This window comes from Solanum pennellii, chromosome 1 (genome assembly GCF_001406875.1).
Source record: "Solanum pennellii chromosome 1, SPENNV200".
NCBI lineage: Eukaryota > Viridiplantae > Streptophyta > Magnoliopsida > Solanales > Solanaceae > Solanum > Solanum pennellii.
In genome coordinates, this window is record NC_028637.1 from 49537985 (window position 1) to 49560538 (window position 22554).

The window sequence follows — 22554 nt, forward strand, 5'->3', positions numbered from 1 at the left end:
TATATATATATATATATATAAATTTAGACCAATATCATGTTCATCAATGAAACTAACATCATATAAGATCATCAACATGTATGGTCAACATATACATTTCATTCATATCATAAGTACATAAGAACAACCACCTAGGACTTCCTCAAGGTCAACTTGTGCAATGTATAAGTAGAGTCTCATACCTCTGCCTACACTAAGTAAAACCCATTAAGTCACCCTAATTCGTGTTCACTTCATTACTTGCATTCATTCATTTTACCTTTAGAAACAATCGCCTTAACTGACAATAGACCATGTGAGCGAAACATGGAATCCGGTGTCATGAAATCCTACACCGAAAGAAGGTGCTCTACTTGGCAAAGTAGAACCAAGATATGAACATAGCATTCTATGTGGATCCACTAGCCAGTATTCCTAATGGGGAAACGTAGTTAAGAAACTAGGAGATATGCATTGGACCCTCTACATGCTCATTAACATTGGAGTACTCATCTCATGAAAATCATTCTGAACCTAACTTCCCACATTGGTAAGGGACACCTCTCACATCTAGTTCGCTTGGTGCTAAGATAAAGTCCCTTTTTGAAATGTCTTTAAGCCTTTCTTAATCATCATATCTTAATATAGGTCATAGGAGACTAAACCCTTGTATAATCATGTCATTTTCTCATTAGGTATTTTATGAGAATTTCATTTAATAACAACCCTTCATTTGTGAGACCAACACATTGTAGTCATATCATAGTAAGGCACACAAGTGATTCATATTCAATCTTGTATCATTATACCCTTAACATGATCTCACAACTCCACATATTCATAGCATCTCATCACATTCATTATATCATCATCTTCTTAGTCTAATCACATATAATACTTCAATTGAACATCATCATCAAGTGTAAGCCATCATCATTTGAAGTAAAGAACTCAAAAGCCTTACCAAATAGCCATCATAAGCCTCCTTCAAGATCTTACCATCAATGCAACAATATTTATCTACCAATTCACTTAATAACATCATATAATAGTAATATATACAAGAACTAAGTCAATTTCATCATCACTAATCAAATCAACCTCAATTCATAGCCTAGGGTTAGATGGAAGGTTCAATCATGAATTCTTTTATAGAACTAGGTCAAAGACTAATAACAACAACAATTAACAAATATTCAATCATAATATATCAATAAAAATCAACGGAAGTCAACATCAAATCCAATCGAAAGATCATTCACGAAATTGGAAGAAAACCCAACTTTTAGACATTATTGGAAACCAATTTTGAAGGGTCTCTTGAGAAAAGAGATCCTAAGAGTGAATAGCTTTCATACCTTAGGATTCCTTGAAGTTTGAAGGAGAAAATATGGAGTATTGAATCCCTAGTGAACCTTAAAGCTTGGTCTAAAATGGGGTCTTGGAATAGAGAGAGAGAAGTTGGAGAGAATTCAGGTTTGGGAATAATGAGTGTTGAGTTAATTTAATGAAAGTTAACTCTTATATATTCCCCCAACTAACTTAAGTAACCAACCCTTAAACCTCAATTAATTAATTAACTAACTAACTAATTAACCCAACTTAACTAAAAACTTAACAGTAAAGTCGCCCTCCAAACGACGGTTGCCCATCTACGGGGAGTAGACCAATCAACGCCCCCGTACTATAACTCCATCGTTTGTGACAGAGAGGGGGTCTTCAAAGACATTTTTGGAAATGGATAAATCTTCAACAACGACCGCCATCGATGGGCCGTTGATCCATCGACGGCTCGTTGTTTGGTTTGTCGACTCCCACTGTCCAAAGACAGCTTTTTGGGTCCAATTTCAAGAGTCCTCTCCAAGAACACTTAGGCTTGTCCTGAGGGAGTCGTACCCGGACTTTTTGACCCTAAACTCACTCTTCTATATGTTTAACACTGTTTTACCAAATTTGACTAAATTCTGACTCTTAAAATGCTTTGAAACATACCAAGGCACACTAGCTCACATTTCACAATTTTCCGGACGTCATGGTCGTTTCTTGAAGTTTTGACTCTAACACTTCCTACTTGTTTTCAATATATTAGGTTAGGCTTAGAAACAATGTTTTAAGGTTTTATTCATCATGTGAGGCTCTAGACTAATTCATGTACTTCCGGAGTGTTACACACATGTGATTGAACACCCTTTAAGCCAATAAGCTCAATGAAGTATTGGTTGCCCCTCTTACTATGGCATTAGGCGTGGACAACAATAGAGCTTCGATTTGATTCGGTAGCTCTCAAGCTTTGTCAAAAATATTTGCCAGTCTATAAATCCTACAGGTGCGGTGAAACTTAACCATTCTTCTTGAATAATTATCAGTATTGTTGCCTTGACCAAAAAAGGTGCATGTAGCATAGGATCTCCTGTGGAAGTGTTCGATAGCCCATAGTTCCAATAAAAGGTTGCATCCCTCAAAAAAACATTCAACTGCCAACACATGTTGATAGGATCCTTATTATTTCTGTCAGGATCATGGGCACTATGGTTTTCCTAGGCTCGCCCCCTCTTTGAGCTAAATCTCAAACCACATACCTCAAACATGTGTCGTCTCTTCCCCTTATTTTAGGAAAAAAACAAGGATCCTACTAGGTCAATGGCAAACGCATCTAAGCGATATTTTTCCCATTCTTCAATGGAGCACTCAAATTTATTGCTAAAAGAGTTGTGGCTACCATCTCAACCAAATCGTGAGTATAGAAAGTCTAAATGAATTCACCCAAGGTTTAAAGAAACTAAGGTTGGATTAGACTTCATCCCCAAACTTTTCAGAAATTCCATTGGTGATGGCTTATATGGTACCATCATTTCACACTCATGGTATGGCAAGTCGATGAAACCACTAATCTCTTTAATTGTTGGTGTCAAGTCGAAATTTGCAAATTTGAAAACCATTCTCACAGGGTCTCAAAATTCCAGCATGGTCCCAATTAAGTGACGGTTTGGTATGACGAAGATAATAAAGGTAAGACCACTAAACAACTAATGAATCTCCCTTTTGTGGTCTCTCTTAATATCCATCCACCAATACTATAGATTGTAATTCACCTCTACAACCATTAGAGGGTTTGGGGAGTTGAAAGCATTCATTACTCTTCAAACAAAGCAACAAACAACTTCTAAATTCCATTTTGGCAAAGTTGGCTTGATTTAATTATTATGATCACATTGACACATAAATGTGCAATTTCTCTAAAGGGTGTTGGGGCCCTTTAAACGATAGGGTGGCTACTATTTATGTGGATTAACACCAAGGGTCAAACCACCTAGAGCGTATGCGACATATATGACCTAACTAGGACTTATAAGAGTTGACTTGACATAGACATGAAAGGAATTCTATGTGAAAGGCTCGTGGTTTCACGATAGTAAAAATTGTTTGTTCGGTCCAGGCATATGTCGGCTCTCTATAATACCTATTTGAAGAGAATTTGAGTAGTTTGTAAGAGGTGAAAAAGAACAACATCACTGTAAAAAAAAACAAAATGAAAGAGGGTCCCAATTGGGGGAAGTATGAGCGGAATGTCAGTTAATCAAAGCAGTAAACATTTAACATTTAGATGGAAAGCAATAACACATGGGTAGTTTATAAAAACGATAAATAAATAAATACATGCATAAGTAAAGGAAGGTAAACAAATAAAAAAATAAAAAATCATGNACAAAATGAAAGAGGGTCCCAATTGGGGGAAGTATGAGCGGAATGTCAGTTAATCAAAGCAGTAAACATTTAACATTTAGATGGAAAGCAATAACACATGGGTAGTTTATAAAAACGATAAATAAATAAATAAATAAATACATGCATAAGTAAAGGAAGGTAAACAAATAAAAAAATAAAAAATCATGCAAATAAGGAAAGAGGGTATGAGATTAAACATGCAAGTAAACAAGTGAGGGGAAAGGGAAAGGGTGAAACATGGCAATAAACAAATAAGGAAAAGGGAAACGGGTGGAACATGATAAGGAGACAATAAACAAGACAATAAATAATAACTAAACATGGTAATCACCTAAACAAATAATGAGATAATCAAATGAAGTAAACCTACATAAATCAAATGAAACACATAATGGCAAGAACCTAATATCCCAGTGGAGTCTTCATTCTGTCGCGCATTATTTTTTCGCAAAAACGAATTTTGATGCACGACCTAACAACTCTTTTAGAATTTTGGAATGAAAGTCCTAACGAATTAAGACGCATAAAGGCACCCATCTAACCTAACCAAGTCTAACTAGGTCAAACAACCAGATATTAAGGTAAAAGTTCAAATTACCTCGAGCTAAAGGTGCTAGGCATCCCTCGAGGTCCACTAATATTGGTCCCGACCGTATCTCATGCAATTTATGTAGGGGATACAAGTAGAAAGTAAGTTCACTTTATTATTTATTTCATTAATCATGCAAACTAGGTGGTAACATAATATTAGACAATGAAGATCAATTCATTATTTTAATTAATTAAGCATGCTAGGCTAGGTGATAAGAATATCAAACAATTAAGATCAATTTAGTTATTTATTTATAATTAGTTAAGCATACAAAACTAGGTGATAACATAAACAATTAAAATAACTTTATTGTTTTAATTAATTAGTTAAACATGCAAGAGTAATCGAAAGCAATAAATAAAAATTAAGTAAAATTTAGAGATAAGCGAGAGGATAGAAAACAGACAAACAAATTGGCAAACAATATTATATTTTACTTAAACTACTCCAAATAAATATAATTAAATTAAAACAAATTATGGGACAAAAGGGAAGGGAGACTCAGAGAGACTTCATTTAGACCGAGTCGATGTCATTATTCCATGGGGCTAGCTACTCCGACCCCACCACCACATGCATTTCGTCCTAAAAGGTGTCTATCGTACCTGCTTAAGGTCCAAGAGGCATTGGACTACTAGTAGCGATTTCAGACAAAAATAAAATAACTGTTTCCTAAGGTCCATCTAGACACCAAGTCAAACAAACAAGACAAACCAAACGCTCATTTAGCATGTTAAGTCTCAACATGGCCTCTATACTTTAACGAAAATGCTGGCAAACACAAGTAATTAATGGAAAGAATCATGCGAACTGTGTGCATATAAATATACAAAAATTATAATAATAACTTTATTAAATTATGAGAGGGCAAAGAATTATGACATGAATGCATATTTTATTTATCTTATCAATGAAGCATGCAAGGAATATTAATTTTATTAGTTGATTAAAAGTGGCCAAGAAAATTTTCTAAAGTAACAGATTGTAATGTTAAACTTTATGTAGTTGTCGGTTTATTAGGTGCAGAAGTCAAATAAGTAGCTAATTTTAGATGGAAAAGGGGTTAATTATGATGCAGAATATTAATTATCTTGTGCAGATTTAATCTATGCAAATTAGTATGGCAGATTTTAGCATAAAATAAATGCCAAAATTTATTACTTTACAGAGAGCGGAAAATATTTGCAGATTTGTCTCATTTTTAAACATGCTGAAAGTTATTAGAGAATGACTTTTACTAGCAATCATATTTAACTTTATCTTAATTAGATCCTATGAACATGGTTTCTAAGTGAACACGCTGAAATTTATCAATAGAGTTCACATGAACAAATAAAAAGTAGGGCAGATTGACATTTACGATTTAAACTATACTCCTTTTTAGAATAAATTAACATATCAAAGATTAATTGATAATTCCTATGAACATGATTTCTAGGTGTAAAAAAAGTTGTTTGATTAATTAGAACAATCTAACCATAAGTTATTTAAACTTATCATCGATTTTTATTTGTTTGAGTGCTATATGCAGGGGTATTAAATGTGAACAATCTGAAAAATTCGTAACGCTTACATCAACAATTATGACATATCAGTATTTAAAAAGGTTCAAGCTTTCTCTTGTTAGGCTCATTAGCATGCTGACAAAGTTATTAACATATAAAAGTTATGATCTAGGTTATTTTACTAAAGTTATCAAGCTCCTATCAATTCAAGCTAATTAATTAATATACAAACAAGAAAACAAATAGTTGGTTTTAAATATATCATTTGGGTGATTCCAATATGTTGCATATTCTAATGATATTAATAATAGACAGAATATTTGTAACAATCGCATAATAAAATAAGTAAAGAAAACAATGAGCACATATATCCCCCTCCCGTTATAGCCTATCCCCCAAATTTATGTTATATATAGAGAGAGCTAGAGAGTTATACAAATATTATAAGCCGAAATAAATAATGAGTACGAATTAAAAATACAAAAATTAAATAAATTCGTTTCATGGCAACTCTTCAACTTGAACTTCGAGTTCAACCTGTTTTACAAAATAACACCCAACAAAAGATCATAACAGATAAATAAAGATACAAAGTTACTCACAACAACCATAAATTCAAACAAGTCATATAAAATCACACATCAAAATGAAGGATTTAAAGTAATGAAGAAGGTAAACCAATTATGCAGAAAGCGAGTAAATATCTTAAAAGATCACTCAAGTATGTGAAATTATTTCAAAAAGTCACTCAACTTTGTTTTTATCAATAAAGTCACTCAACTTATGGATTTTCTTTTATAAAATCACTCAACTTGAAATATTCTTCTAGGAATCATTATAACCAAAAAAAAATTACACAACCCACCCTTCAAGTTTAGTTTTGTAATACTTGTTTTCATTATAGCTTATAATATTATGTTTAATTCTCTTATTTTATTTCTTTAACAAATATTTTTCTTAACCTAATAATTATTATTAACATAAAAATTTATGATTTAATTAAATTTTCATTTATCACATATTATTAAATTGGTCAACTTACATGCAGTTTCTTAAGAAAAAAAGTTAAAAGAATACTTAAACGAAATGCGTAGGTTATGAAAAGAATGAATAGATCAACTTAATGAAGCCAAAATCAGCAACAAATATATCCATTTAATCATTATGGATGCACGTCTGTAATCATATACAAATAATCGACAAGGTATATATTAATGGAAGGAAGAAATTATATCAATCATAAAAAATTAAATAAATGTATGATAAATAGAAATTAATTAAATCATAAACTTTTATGATAATAATAATTAGGTTTAAAATATTTTGTTAAAGAAAATAATTAGGTTAAAAAAAATTGTTAAAGAAAATAAAATAAGAGAGTTAAAGCATAATATTATTAACTACAATGAAAATAAGTATTACAAAACTAAACTTTAAGGGTGGTTTGTGTAATTATCTCTTTTATTTTTTGGTTATAATGATTTTTTAGAAAAATAATTCAAGTTGAGTGATTTTCTAAAAGAAAAGGACCCTTGAAATTATGTTTGAGCCTATGTTCAAGCCAAACCCACCCCCTATTTTACTAAGGCTGGAAAGAATGCCCACCAAGTTCAAATAAGGGAATACTTTCCCCAACCATTAAAGTAAAGGCTCGACGAAGGGAGGGAGGTGCGGTGAAAAAATGAAATACAAAAAGATTATGATGTCAAAATCTTGCGCCCTTGTTTTTCCAATTTCCCTTTCCAAAGATTCATTCTGATTGGTTTTTGCCATGAACTCTCTTGGCAAAGTTAGGATCATCTTGCAATCCACCTTATCCGGTAAGTTACCTAACAGAACTTGAAACTTTGGCTCATTTTCTTTATTCTTTAACCTGGGTCTGACTGCTTGACTCACCAACCTTCAAGTCTTCCTCCATCAGGTCATCTTCCGGAACCAAGCCTTCTGAAAGAAAGCTCATCAGAAAACTCCGTTGACGAGGCCTGTCCCTTCTCCAGCTTCTTGTGGTCTTTCCCAGCCTTACCTTCTGCTGGGTACTTTACCATCAGACCAACATTCTGTTTCTTCTCTGCTTCAGTCTGTATTTTCAATTCCATTACCTTCTTCCTCAGCATCCTCCTTTTCTGGGTCCTTGTCAGCTTAGATGATTTCTGTTATGCTGGACTCTCTCCTACAGCCTCCTTCTCAGGTCTCGGTTTCTGTGCGGCATGAACCCACTGATCAGTTGGTGGGACAGTAGACGGTGTTTGAAATAACCATTGTTTATTCAATCGAAATCTCATAAGAGAAGAAAGCTTTTAACGTGGGTCGGCGTATAGCCCACTCCATTCTATCTATGACGCATCGGATCAACTGAGAGAAATCCTGAGTAACGAGAGAGATTCTCCACACGAACGAACGACCCGCCAAGTTTGAACTGACATAGGTGAATCGGACCAACACCTATCAACCACCAACAAGGAGTCGCTTTGGTTACGCAGTTTGGTTAGCAGGCAGGCCGCTTATTACTATCATACATTTCCTTTTCTTGCAGGTAATCATAATGTATAGGATACACCGGTGCTAAAACCTTTTCTCAAGATATCTTCCAAACTGTTGGGGTCGTTGCTCCGGATCTTGTTCTAAGTTGAATAACTTTATTGATACAAAATAAAGTTGAGTGACTTTTTGAAACAATTTCACATGCTTGAATAATCTTTTAAGATATTTACTCGCAGAAAGCTTTATCAGCAATGAATTATTTAGCAAGGTTTTCAATTCACAACATCAACACAGCAATACCACAAAGAATGATCCAAAGTTTTACTAAAGTTCTTATTTTCTTTTCAAAAGTATGGAGCAATATACTTCTTTTTTTTTCAAGAGTAAGAACAAGTGAGAGGTGAGTGAATGAGTATGAGTGACTGAAAGTGAGACAATAAATAAAGGAGGGCCTTATTTTATATATTAGAGAGGAACATCACAATAAGGAAGAAAATTATTTTCGGATTAATTAAAATATTATTTTCCTTAACTGGTAGAGAGTAAAATCAGTACAATTCTTTTACCTTAATTAAATATCACTTTTCTAAAAATACAACAACGTAAGAATAATATTTTAAGAAATATAAGAAATCTGCGATTACTATTGAAAATTAAAAGACTTACCATAACAAATAATAATCATAGTGAGACCAATATATACTTACCATAACACATTCCAAAGTCAGAGATTTCAATTAACTTAAACTAATATTATTATACGCAGCCAAACGCCTAATTTCTAAAGCATGTCAACACCAAAATCACATTTCTCAGACTTACTGAGAGGCAGAAACTGATTATCATACAATATTGTTTTCAACACGGCTAAAATACACATGCTTTACGAATTTTCAAAAAATCAACAAAAACAGTCCATAAGATCAAGCAAATCACAATATATTTTCATGCTCATGGCGAAATTTATCTAAAACATGCATAACATTAGGCAAATTAAACAACCATAATGGAAAACTAAAAGAGAAACTAACCCAGACGGATCTGTTGAGATTCATCTTAAAAGCAACCGAAATATTGAGGTCTGAGTAGAATCTACGTCGTTCATTTGCTGAACCTGCTGGCCAGAAATAAGAAAGAAGCAGGGCTCGCCCGAGTTGCTTCTTTGTTGTTTTTTCTCGCTGAGCTGCTGCTTCTGGTGTGCTGCTGCTGCTGTCTCGTCGAGATGCTGCTGCCGGTTGTCCTGCTCGCCTTTGCCAGAGTCGTTGTCTGCGTTGAGTGGTTGTTCTCGCGAGCTTCTGCTTGAGTTCGCTGCTCAGAGTATCGTTGTTTTGCCTCGCCGGAAGAGGAAGAGAAGAAGAAGAAGAAGAGGAAGGGAGATGTGTGGAGGCCAGCAGGCCTTGCCGGTGGCTGTCTCGCCGGAAAAAATGAAGAGAACGAAGGGGAAGGAGAAATAGAGGCGACAGATTTCGAGAGGAAAGGAGAATAGCGGAAAAGATAGGGCTTTGGTCCTTTTGATGGCAATAAAGAACTATTAGATCTGAGCCGTTGATTTATTAAGAGACGAAGGGATAAGATTCGATCTTGGATTCAATTTGAGGATGGACGGACGAGATTTAAAGTTGTAGCATATTGAATTGAAATTGAAATGGTCAAAATTGTAATGGCTAGAATTGGAATGAAACGGTGGTTATGATTGAAATACAATTGGAATTGAATAGGCTAGAATTGAAAGAAATTAGAATATAATAGGCTAATATTTAAATAAATTTTGAGCAAAATTAAGAAATTGCTATCCAATTAAAATACTACATATATTAATAGTTTTATATAATTAAAAATCTTTAAATTTTAAAAAATTTAAATAAAATAATTATTTCAAAATTTATTAATTATTTTTTAAAATATTTATAATAATTTTATAAAGTAACCATACTAAAATATATAATTTTTATGCATAATCGACTAAAAGTCTAAATTTAAATAAATTTTAAAATGTGTATTTAATCGAATAACATTTCTAAAAAATGGTTAAAGGTCGGTCAAAATTGGGTGTCAACAGTTGTAATTTATTCATCTATATATGCACTTAGTCATACATGACTGAAACACATGTTCAAATTTACTAAAAGTTTGTCATGTGCATCTCATTTTTTTTTTCTAATAATAAAATAATTTTCTTCTTCGAATTTCAACATTCACATCTATCCAAAAAAATAAATTCGATCTATCAGTTTCATGTATCTTACAAAACAAGCTTCAATAAGCAACTTTACAGAAATTCATTTCTTTAATGATAGAATATAAGTACAGATTCACCTAGAAGATCGAACAAAAATTAGAGGGGAGGCTCAACATACATGAGAGAAAACTAAAAGAAACATCAAATTATTGTACCTTTAAAGGAATGTTCCTCAAGAATTGCTGCTATATTTGATAAAGAAGTTGTATCATGATCAACCAAGAGAATTCTTAGGCCAACATAGGCCGAAGGAACATCTACATTACGAATTATTTCACAATTTATCTCTTAGGCTTTGAAAATTTTGAGAGAGCAAAAAAGAAGAAGAGATTTTTGAATTTTTGTTCTCTTTCTTTGGTTTCACTTTTTTGTTTCTACCACCTTATACTAAATGAAGGATAAAATTTTGCCAAATAATTACATAAAGAGGGAATATTAGATTTCGAAAATCTACCTATATAGCAAGTCAATAATTAGTGTAGTCAATATCTTAGGAAGATGTAATTAAGCAAGATATTGATAATCTATCAATTTGTTTTCAAAGTAATTTAGTCTTAACTATTTTTGCGATACAGACAATATCACTTTGTCCCTCTGTTTGAATTTTCTAATTTTATTTTAATTTTTAGTCTGTTCAATTTTTTTGTCACTTTCTTTATTTGACAATTCATTAATTCAAATTTTTACAAGTCATGTTTAAGATCACAAGATGAAAGGACGTTTTGATAAATTCTACACATCTTAGTTTAAGATCACAACATTCAAAAGTGTTCTTACATTCTTAAATTCCATATCAAGTTAATATATGATATACTTAAATAAAAAGACAACATGGTTGTTGATGATTAATTCATACCACCGATCTCAAATTGCTTTAGATTAGATGTAGTAATAGTAGTAGTTGTTTTATTGTTTTCCTTGTAGTATATCCATATTGCTGGTGGCAAAGTCATGAATTTAATTGGAGTGCTCAATATTTAATATACATAAATTGGTAAGGATATGTGATCTATATATTCCATATAATATTTCGAGACAATATTAAATTGACAACGTTTCGGTGGTTGTAGCTCTAGCTGCACCTTTACTTATAACATTTTTAAAAGGAAAAAGAAGAAAAAGTTGAAGTTTGAAACATTGAGTAAAATTTAATTCACTTTCAAGCCTCTAATATGTAGTTTTCTCCCTCTATGGTTTCTTTTAATACATGTTATATTAAATAGTATTAAATTCCTATATATCTCATGGTTTTCATTCTTCTGAAATATTTTAATTATATATTGAAGACTTACTTACTCTATATGGACCTCATAATTTAACTATGTTGCTCGAATCTTTGTAGTGTAATAGTCATGAATATGAGCTTCTATAGTGTACGGAATAAAATATGAAAACATATTAGATTTAACATTACAAAACACTACATATGTTTTCTTGATTAATATGGATTTGTTTGTTTTCTCCAACATGGATTGTAAGTGTAGCCATAGTTTGAAGATCCCACCCCTTTGAGTGAATCCCACATAATCCCCCAATATGGGTTTCACATGCTCACTACTACCACAGACTTTACACCATCTTTGGGGGTGTTGTACTGCATTTACTTTTGTTCGGATTGCCCCAAGTTCATATTTCTGAAATGCGTGTTCCTCATATTTTGCATGAAAGCAATTTGGTGAGTCAGTGAAGTTATTGCATCGGTTTTCAACATTCCGACATTCTTTTGTACCATAAGTCTCTCACCTCCTCTAATTCATTCTGGGTTTCCCTATTAAATTTTATTCAACAATGCAAAATAACTCATCATATATAAATCTTTTACAATGCATGTCCACCTGCCGCAGAGTTAAGCAAAATTCTGTAGTCAGTCCCTTGTGGAAGGTATGTACGTGCACCTAGTTAGCTTGGTGGAGATGGGGGCAACTCAGCATGAACTTGAATCTATCCCACACTTGGTATATATTCTCTCCCGCTCTTTTTTTGTAACTCAGGATTTCACTTATAAATTTTGCGATTTTGCCAAATAGAAAGAATCGGATCAAGAACATTCGACAAAGGTCATCCCAAGTTGTGATTGAGTTTGTTGGATTTGACGACAACCATTGTCAATCTTCTCCCAATGGTGAAAATGTAAACAAAGTAGTCTCACATAGTCAGAAGATACCCAATTGAAATATATGTGTCACTGATTTCCAAGAAATTCTGGATATGAACTTAAGGATCTTCATTAGAGGGTTTAGTGTATTGCCCAGTAGTCCGTATTAATTTTACCAAGTTCTCTTTAAGCTCAAATCTATCTCAAGCGGTGACTACCGAATGCTGGAAGTAACACCGGTAGTGAGTGGAATTGTCATGTAACAAACTATCATTATTGTCATCTCTACAGGTGCTTTGTCTTCAACGGGCAGTTCTATAGAATATCAACTACTAGATCTTCTGGTAAAAGACAATGATTATTTAACTCCATTTCTCTCAACGTTCTCTTGTTATTAGATACAAATCTAACATATCTTTTCTTTTCATAAGATCCATACATGATATATTATCTCTTGTCATCAGATCTATATAGAATATTTCATGCAAAGAGCGGCATCATATGTCTTTGTGATGATAAATTATACTAATCATGATACTAACAAATTGATTTTTATTTAGCTCATTAGTAAATATAGATTATCATCATCCTTTGCTAGCAATTTCATAAAAGAAAAAGTTAATGTTACAGGCCCTAATATTCTTTGCATGTTCTGTCTCTCTTCATAAACTTATTTTCCTTTTCTTTTAGCATTGTTAGCGCTCGTAGAACCAATAATCATATATTATTATAAGCATGAAGCTCAAAACTTAAAAGTTGAATTACCATTTTACCCCTCTAATAAATTAAAACTTATATAATTTATATATATATAATCTTCTTATTCTCATTACATAATCTTGACCTTTCAAATTTCTAACATAAATGTAAATAAAAATAAAAATGAGTAATTATCAAGAAATTAAAGTAGATTCATGTATCTTTAAAATTAAATTTCATCTCTATCTTTTTTATATTTATTTTAACAATAATTCATGTGACTTTTCATGTTTCCATAATTTTGTTCTATAAATTTAACTTTTTCAAGAAGAACTTTTATTTACTACTCCTACAATTCTTGTATGTGGGAATTCTAAACATGTGAAATAATGTCACAATTTGAGGTGACAGTTGTGAGGTTCTCTTATGCAGTTACGAGAATAGATGAGAATTCAATTACTGAAGCATGGGAGCTTGATTGTTAGTTTTATACTTATTTGTAGTAAGAATTATAATAAGACTTTTTTGTCTCTCTTCATATAGTTAAATTCTTGTTTTATTAGCAAGTTGCTCTAAATTCATATTTGTATTTTGTATGCTCAAATGTTCAGTTTCACTATAGAGACAAACAAAATGAAATGCCTAATTATCTTGCTCATGTGTACCTTTTTTTTTCTTTTCTCCGTACTTATAATTTTTACATATACATTAATTTTCATCTTTAAGAATGAATGTGATAAAATAGGATGTTTACTCTTTTCTTTTCTTTTTATGGAAAAAAAGGTGAAACATATAATATTAGATTAATGGTGGATAAGTTATGTATGACAGAATTAAATTTTATATAAAAATAGTAGTTATTCATAAATATCCTGATTTTTAAAATATAAATGATAAAACTTTTTATATCTTAGTTTTAAATATTTATAGTTAACTAATTAGTTTAAAGTGTTTGTGGATAAAAATTTAATACAATACTTAAAACACATTCATTAAAAAAGTTAAAAGGTTTTGTTTTCCTTCACTCAAAGTTAATCTTACACTATCTAGCATTATTCTACCAATATAACGGAACTATCAAGAAATTTAATTTAGATAGTTGTTATTTTTCCTTTTAGCTTTGCAAACTTATTTTTTGAATTACAAACAAAATTTATTTTATTAATTTCTCATATTATTATCTCGATGCATTCACTTGGAGATCAGAAAATTGGAGTGTCACAATTAGTAGTAAAACAAAGTAAAAAATCTCAATTAGACATATTTTATTATTTAGTAGTATTATCTTTTAAGAAATAATACATGGATTACACGCGCAAAGCGCGTGCACGGAAACTAGTGCTAAGAAAAAACGGGAAAGAAGTCTATGAAGAGTGTTAGAACGTGCAGAGAACATCAGGGCCTGCAACGTCAAATTTCATTTTTATGAAATTGTCCGTGAAGGCTCAAGATATCTCCACACTGACTAATGACATAAATGAAAAATAGTTTGTTAATACTCATGATTAGTATAATTTATCATCTAAAAGAAAGACAGTGCATTAATTACTCATAGAAAATTATTAGTATCACACCTCTTTGCAGAAAACATCCTAGATTGATCTGATAACAAGAGACGATATATCATATATGAATCTGATGACAAGAGAAGATATATCATATATTTATCTGATGACAAGAGACGTTATGAGACATAGAGTTAAATAAGTATCGTTCTTTATCAGAAGATCTAGTAGTTGATATTTTATTAAGATTGTCTTTGAAAACACTCTTTGCACGTTTTAAATGTGTGTGCAAGCACTAGTGTGCTTTCATCAAAAAGTATGAATTTCATAAAAAGCTATTTTCTTCACAAGAACAATTGTGCACTTCTTCTCGTTTGCAACTTGAAGTATCAAAGGAAAAACACACCTGGTTGTATTCTCCTTGCTTCCTGAAAAAATAGTTTGGAGTATATGTGAGAAATGAAAGCATAAAGAGAGAAATTCTCCTTTGAGTCTTGAGATACAGTGAAAAAATAAGGATCAAATATGTCTTTATTTGTAGGACTATGAAACTTTCAAATGGGAAAAGTGGTCTATAATGTAGCACCTTTATTTAATTTCTTATTAATTATATTATGACAGTGAAAAAGTGGGAAAAGAATAATAACAAAAAAACATCAATTTGAGTGATTAGGGATTTTATTTTTAAATCTTCTTCTTTAATAGTAAGAACTATAATATGAATAAAAAAGATATTATTAATGTAGAAAAAATTACAAATATATTCCAAGTCAAGGAAAGTAGTTGTAATAGATAACACAATGTAATATTTGAAATTAAGTAAAATATACATTATAGATTGAAATTAATTTTTGAATGCTATAATTAGCACTATTGTGGGTTAGAATATACTAAAAATGGTCAAAATTTTCTTAAACTGTGTGAAATGAACAAAAATATCTCCCGTTTATACTTTCGTCATAAGTGTCCTATTGTCAATATTTTGATGCAAAAATGTCCTTGTGATCAAAACTTTGGTTCAAAAATATCTCTTTTGTTACTAAATGGATCAAAAATCCCTTTTTCCAGCTAAGTACATTATTACCTTTTCTTTTAAAACACTTTTTGTTCCTAATAAAAACATTTCTTTCAAAAAAACCCTATTCTTATTTTCATTCTTTTAGAACAACTTCAGCCAAAATTTCTTTTTTTCTTCTTAATCTTATTTTATCAATTAAAATAGAATAAAATTCTTTCATGTACCCTTTTAACAGACCAATTTGTTGAAAAAAAATAATTAGAATATCTCAAAAATATAATAATCATCTTCAAAATTCTCTAATTTATTCAGCCTTTACGAGAATTATTGGACATTGATATCCCTTCCTTAAATAGCATTATTTGACCAATTTTCCTTTTCCATATTGCTAATTGTAACTTTTTATTTGGACATTATTATTCATGATTAGCAATTACTCACCTTTATTCCCATTATTAATTTCCTTTAAATCCAATTCTTCAGCCGTTGGAGCTATCAACCATTATTATGGTGTGAATCCTTTTTCTTATATATATTCACCATGAGTTTTCCAGTGGAATATATAGAAAAGAACAAAGTCTTTCTTGCATGTTGAACAAGAAAATTGTTTTTTTCTATTGTTTGAGTAGCTGAGTTTTCTAACAATTTAATATTCTTTATTAGATTTTGGCTTCTAGTTATAGTACTAGAGGAGCTTGTTGAATCCTGGAGCATACACCTAAATCGGTGAAATATCCTTAAGGACAATTACATAGACATATCTCAAGCTATGAGACTTCCGTGATTTACAATAGCTTTCCAACACAATTTACAATCATATATATATATAAGATCAACATAAATTCAACATTAATTTGTATTTAGATAACGAAATAACATTTGTATGTGTTAATCAATAAATTAATATTTTTATTTATGATTTTTGGTCACATTTTTTTCAAAACATTTACAAGACCCTCTGTATTGACCTGAAAAATAATATGTATAGTTTCACAATGATTCACACCATTATTTTAGTATTTAGAAGTCATTTAATAAAAATTAGATGATTTTCTCAGTTTTTTGTGTGTTATTATCTATGAATATTTTGATGATATGGTTTTTGGACACCTTTTTTCTAAAACATTTATAGGACGCCTGTAATGACATGGAGAAACAGTATAGTATCACCGTGATCCACACCATTTTTAAGCATTTAAGGGTCACTTAACAGAACTTAGACAACTTTTTCATTTTTTATGTGTATCAGTTAATGAATTCTTTGGTGAATTTTCGGGCACTTTCAAATTGCAAACGAGGGTGTGTGATTTTTCCTCTACTACTTTCGGTCTGCAAATGAGGAGACAAGCATGATTATTCTTGTGATGAAATATTCATTCTATGAAACTTGAATTTTTCGCGAGAGAATATCGGTGCTTGCACAAATATTTGGAACTCGAGAGTTTATTTCACATGCAACCTCAATAAAATATCAACTACCAGATTTTCTAGTCAGTGATTATTAAACTCAATTTCTCATAATGTCTCTTGTCATTTAATTTGAATATGATATATCTTCTCTTGTCACTAGATTGTACATGATATGTCATCTCTTTTTATCAGATTCATATAGAATATTTCATGCAAAAGAGTGATAATACATGATAATCTTTTACAAACAATTGTTGCACCATATTTACTTGTGATGATAAATTATATCATCATGATACTAACAAACTACTTTTCATTTAGCTCATTAGTCGATATAGAGTATCATATATAGCCTTCGCTAGCAATTTCATAAAACATAAATTTGATGTCAAGACCCTCACGTTTTTTGCATATTTTTTCTTCATAAACTTCTTTTCCTTTTCTTTTAGTATTGGTAGCGCTCCTAGAACAAATAATGCTAAGAGAAAAGGAAAAGAGATTTACGAAGAGAGTCAGAACATGTAGAGACCATCAAGGTCTGCAAGTCAAACTTCATGAAGATAGCTTCATTTTGAATAATCAGATAAACAAAAAAAAGTTTATTAGCACTCATGGTCAGTACAATTTATCATTTGAAGGACAAACAATTCATTAATTGCCCGTGGGAAGTTATCAGTATAACAATTCTTTGCACAAATATCTTATATGAATATGACCATAAGAGAAGATATATGATGAAAAGAGATATTACGAGAAATAGAGTTGAATAATCATGGTTTTGTTGAATGCCTTGAATCAGACCCGTTACAAACAGAAAGGACGGGGGTCAATTCTGTATTTTGGGCCCAAGCCTGTTAGAGCGTAGCTTAGCACTATATATATAGACGCTATGGCAAACCCTATTCTGTAATTCTGTTCTTGCCTCTCCATAATAAAACTGCTCTCCCTCTTCCCCGTGGACGTAGCCAATTTATTGGTGAACCACGTAAATCTGTTGTCTTGTTTTTCGCGTTTATATTTTCTCGTATTATATCGAATTCCGCACAACAAATTGGTATCAGAGCCTCTCGGTTAATCGGTGTTCTTGGAGAATTCGAGATGTCTGCTTTGAACGTGAAAATCGACAAATTCACAGGGAGGAACAGTTTCAGTTTATGGCAGATCAAGATGCGGGCTTTGTTGAAACAGCAAGGTTTCTGGGCGCCGTTGTCGAAAGACAAGAACGCCGTCGTTACTCCTGAGATGGCGATTCTGGAGGAAAAGGCGCATTCGACGATCATGCTGTGTCTCGCGGATGACGTCATCACGGAAGTCTCGGATGAAGAGACTGCTGCTGGTCTGTGGTTGAAGCTGGAGAGTTTGTACATGACAAAATCTCTAACCAACAAGCTGCTTCTGAAACAACGTCTATTCGGTCTACGAATGGCTGAAGGTACACAACTCAGGGAACATTTAGAGCAATTGAATACTTTGTTATTAGAATTGCGTAATATCGATGTGAAGATCGAGGATGAAGATGCTGCCCTAATTCTGTTAGTATCTCTCCCAATGTCGTTTGAGAATTTTGTTCAATCGTTCATTGTTGGGAAAGATACTGTGTCGCTGGAAGAAGTCAGATCGGCCCTTCATAGCAGGGAATTACGGCATAAGGCTAACGGCACAAGTACGGACATACAGCCTTCCGGTCTGTTCACCAGTAGCGGAAAGGGAAGGAAAAACGGCGGAAAGAAAAATAAGCCGATGTCGAAGGGTGCAAAGCCAGATGATGTTTGTAATTACTGCAAGGAGAAGGGACATTGGAAATTTGATTGTCCGAAGAAGAAGAAGCAATCGGAAAAACAATCAGTTTCTGCTGCTGTTGCTGAAGAAGACACCAATTCTGAAGAAGACATTGCCCTAGTTGCGGATGAGCACACTCATCATTCAGATGTGTGGGTTCTCGATTCTGGGGCATCCTATCACATCTGTCCTAGGAGAGAGTGGTTCACGACTTATGAGCAGATAGACGGAGGCAGCATCTCGATGGCCAACAGTTCTGTCTGCAAGGTGGTTGGGACAGGCTCGATCAAGATAAGGACACATGACGGTAGCTTCTGCACATTGAACGAGGTCAGGCACGTTCCATTGATGACGAAAAATCTGATATCTCTCAGTTCTTTGGACAGCAAGGGATTCAGCTGGTCGGGAAAAGATGGAGTCTTGCGGGTCTGGAAGGGTTCAAATCTGATTCTGAAAGGTGTCATGCGTGGTACTTTGTATTTTCTACAAGGTTCCACGGTTACAGGTTCAGCCCATGTTGCATCGTCAGAAGTTCACCAGGAGGATATGACTAAGTTATGGCACATGAGACTTGGTCATATGGGTGAAAGAGGGATGCAAATTCTGTCAAAGGAGGATCTTCTTGCTGGTCATAAGGTTAAAAGCCTAGAGTTTTGTGAACATTGTGTCTTTGGAAAACTACATCGCAACAAGTTTCCAAAAGCCATTCACAGAACAAAAGGCACTCTTGATTATATCCATTCTGATTGCTGGGGTCCATGCCGTGTTGAGTCTTTGGGAGGCTGCAGATTTTTTGTGTCCATGATTGATGACTACTCAAGGATGACTTGGGTGTACATGATGAAGCATAAAAGTGAAGCTTTCCAGAAGTTCAAGGAGTGGAAAATTTTGATGGAAAATCAAACAGGGAAGAAGATCAAGAGGTTGCGAACTGATAATGGGCTGGAATTCTGCTGGTCTGAATTTGATCAATTCTGTAAGGATGAAGGGATTGCTCGACATCGTACAGTCAGAAATACACCACAGCAGAACGGTGTAGCTGAGCGGATGAATCAAACACTTCTGGAGAGAGCAAGGTGCATGCTCTCTAATGCTGGGCTAGATAGAAGATTCTGGGCAGAAGCGGTTAGTACAGCTTGCTACTTGATTAACCGCGGACCACATACAGGCATACAGTGCAAAACACCTATGGAGATGTGGTCAGGAAAAGTTGCTGATTATTCAAATCTGAAAGCTTTTGGTTGTACGGCTTACTATCACGTCAGTGAAGGTAAGTTAGAACCAAGAGCTAAAAAGGGAGTATTTGTGGGCTACGGAGATGGAGTGAAAGGTTTCAGAATCTGGTCTCCAGCAGAAAAGAGGGTTATTATGAGCAGGAACGTTGTCTTTGATGAAAGTTCTCTGCTTAGAACCATTGTGAAGCCTACAACTACGTCAGAAACTGGGAGTCTTGATAAACAGGTGGAGTTTCAAGTCATTCAGAACGAGAGCGATTTGAAAGAACCTGAAGAGGAGGATCAAGAGCCACAGACAGAAACTGATATTCCAGAATCTATGCCATCAGATATCCATCGGAGTATAGCTCAAGATCGGCCAAGGAGGGTTGGAGTTCGGCCACCTACGAGGTATGGTTTTGAGGACATGGTGGGTTATGCACTGCAGGTTGCTGAAGAGGTAGATACATCTGAGCCGTCTACTTACAAAGAAGCCATTTTAAGTTCTGATTCTGAAAAATGGTTTGCCGCTATGGGAGATGAGATGGAGTCCCTACACAAGAATCAGACATGGGATCTGGTCATACAGCCTTCGGGGAGAAAGATTATTACTTGCAAATGGGTTTTCAAGAAGAAGGAAGGGATATCACCAGCAGAAGGAGTCAAGTATAAAGCCAGGGTTGTTGCCAGAGGTTTCAACCAAAGAGAGGGAGTGGACTACAATGAGATCTTCTCACCAGTGGTCAGACATACTTCCATCCGAGTGTTACTAGCGATAGTTACACATCAGAATCTGGAGCTTGAACAACTTGATGTGAAGACAGCGTTTCTACATGGAGAGTTGGAGGAAGAGATATACATGACTCAGCCGGATGGTTTCCAAGTTCCAGGGAAGGAAAATCACGTCTGCAAGTTGAAGAAGTCCTTATATGGACTTAAGCAGTCTCCAAGGCAGTGGTACAAAAGGTTTGACAGCTATATGGTGAAGTTGGGATATACTCGGAGCTCATATGATTGTTGTGTCTACTACAATAGGCTCAAGGATGATTCATTCATCTATCTGGTGCTTTATGTAGATGATATGCTGATAGCTGCAAAGAAGAAGTATGACATTCAGAAGCTGAAGGGTTTACTTAGTGCTGAGTTTGAGATGAAGGATTTGGGAGCCGCTCGGAAGATTCTAGGGATGGAGATCATTAGAGACAGAGAGAGAAGGAAACTTTTCTTGTCACAGAGAAGCTACATTCAGAAGGTCTTGGCGAGGTTTGGCATGTCTTCATCTAAGCCTATTGATACCCCCAGTGCTGCCAATATCCATCTCACTGCCATGTTCGCTCCACAGTCAGAAGAAGAGAAGGAGTATATGTCACGAGTCCCTTATGCCAGTGCCGTAGGAAGTTTGATGTATGCTATGGTCTGTACAAGGCCAGATTTAGCACATGCAGTCAGTGTAGTGAGCAGATTCATGGGACAACCAGGGAGAGAACATTGGCAGGCTGTGAAGAGAATTTTCCGGTACCTTAGAGGTACATCTGACGTTGGTCTCATTTATGGAGGTGATACTCAGTGCTTGGTTACTGGCTATTCTGATTCTGACTATGCTGGAGATGTTGACACAAGAAGATCGATGACTGGCTATGTGTTTACCCTTGGAGGATCTGTCGTCAGTTGGAAGGCAACTTTGCAACCTACAGTGACTTTGTCTACTACGGAAGCGGAGTACATGGCCTTGACAGAGGCTGCAAAAGAAGGGATTTGGCTGAAAGGGCTGGTTAGTGATCTTGGTCTGCATCATGATCAAGCTACGGTGTATTGTGACAGTTTGAGCGCAATTTGTCTAGCCAAGGATCAAGTCCATCATGAGAGAACCAAGCATATTGACGTAAGGTATCATTTTCTGAGAAGTGAGAAGAGAATCAAGGTGAAGAAAGTAGGAACTGCTGATAATCCTGCTGATATGTTCACAAAGCCGGTTCCACAGAGCAAGTTTCAACACTGTTTGGACTTGCTCAACATCAGAAGCTGTTAATTGCCCTGCGGGGCAATTCTGAGGAAGAGGGGGAGGCCTGGCACTATCATAGTGCGTCTGAAGAATCTGTTTGGAGAATTCAAGTCAAGGTGGAGATTTGTTGAATGCCTTGAACCGGACCCGTTACAAACAGAAAGGACGGGGGTCAATTCTGTATTTTGGGCCCAAGCCTGTTAGGGCGTAGCTTAGCACAATATATATAGACGCTATGGCAAACCCTATTCTGTAATTCTGTTCTTGCCTCTCCATAATAAAACTGCTCCCCTTCTTCCCGTGGACGTAG

The 22554-nt window shown here is 34.0% G+C and overlaps 1 protein-coding gene across 1 annotated transcript; it reads right to left on the minus strand.

Moving 5' to 3' along the window:
• Nucleotides 1-6289: 6289 nt before the first annotated feature.
• Nucleotides 6290-16292, minus strand: LOC107020939. Its single transcript, XM_015221482.2, has 3 exons — nucleotides 16281-16292; nucleotides 9315-9791; nucleotides 6290-6339 (listed from the first exon to the last, which is right to left on the minus strand). The coding sequence occupies exons 1-3, from the start codon at nucleotides 16290-16292 to the stop codon at nucleotides 6304-6306; spliced, it is 525 nt and encodes a 174-aa protein (XP_015076968.1). The 3' UTR covers nucleotides 6290-6303.
• Between the last annotated feature and the right edge of the window lie 6262 nt (nucleotides 16293-22554).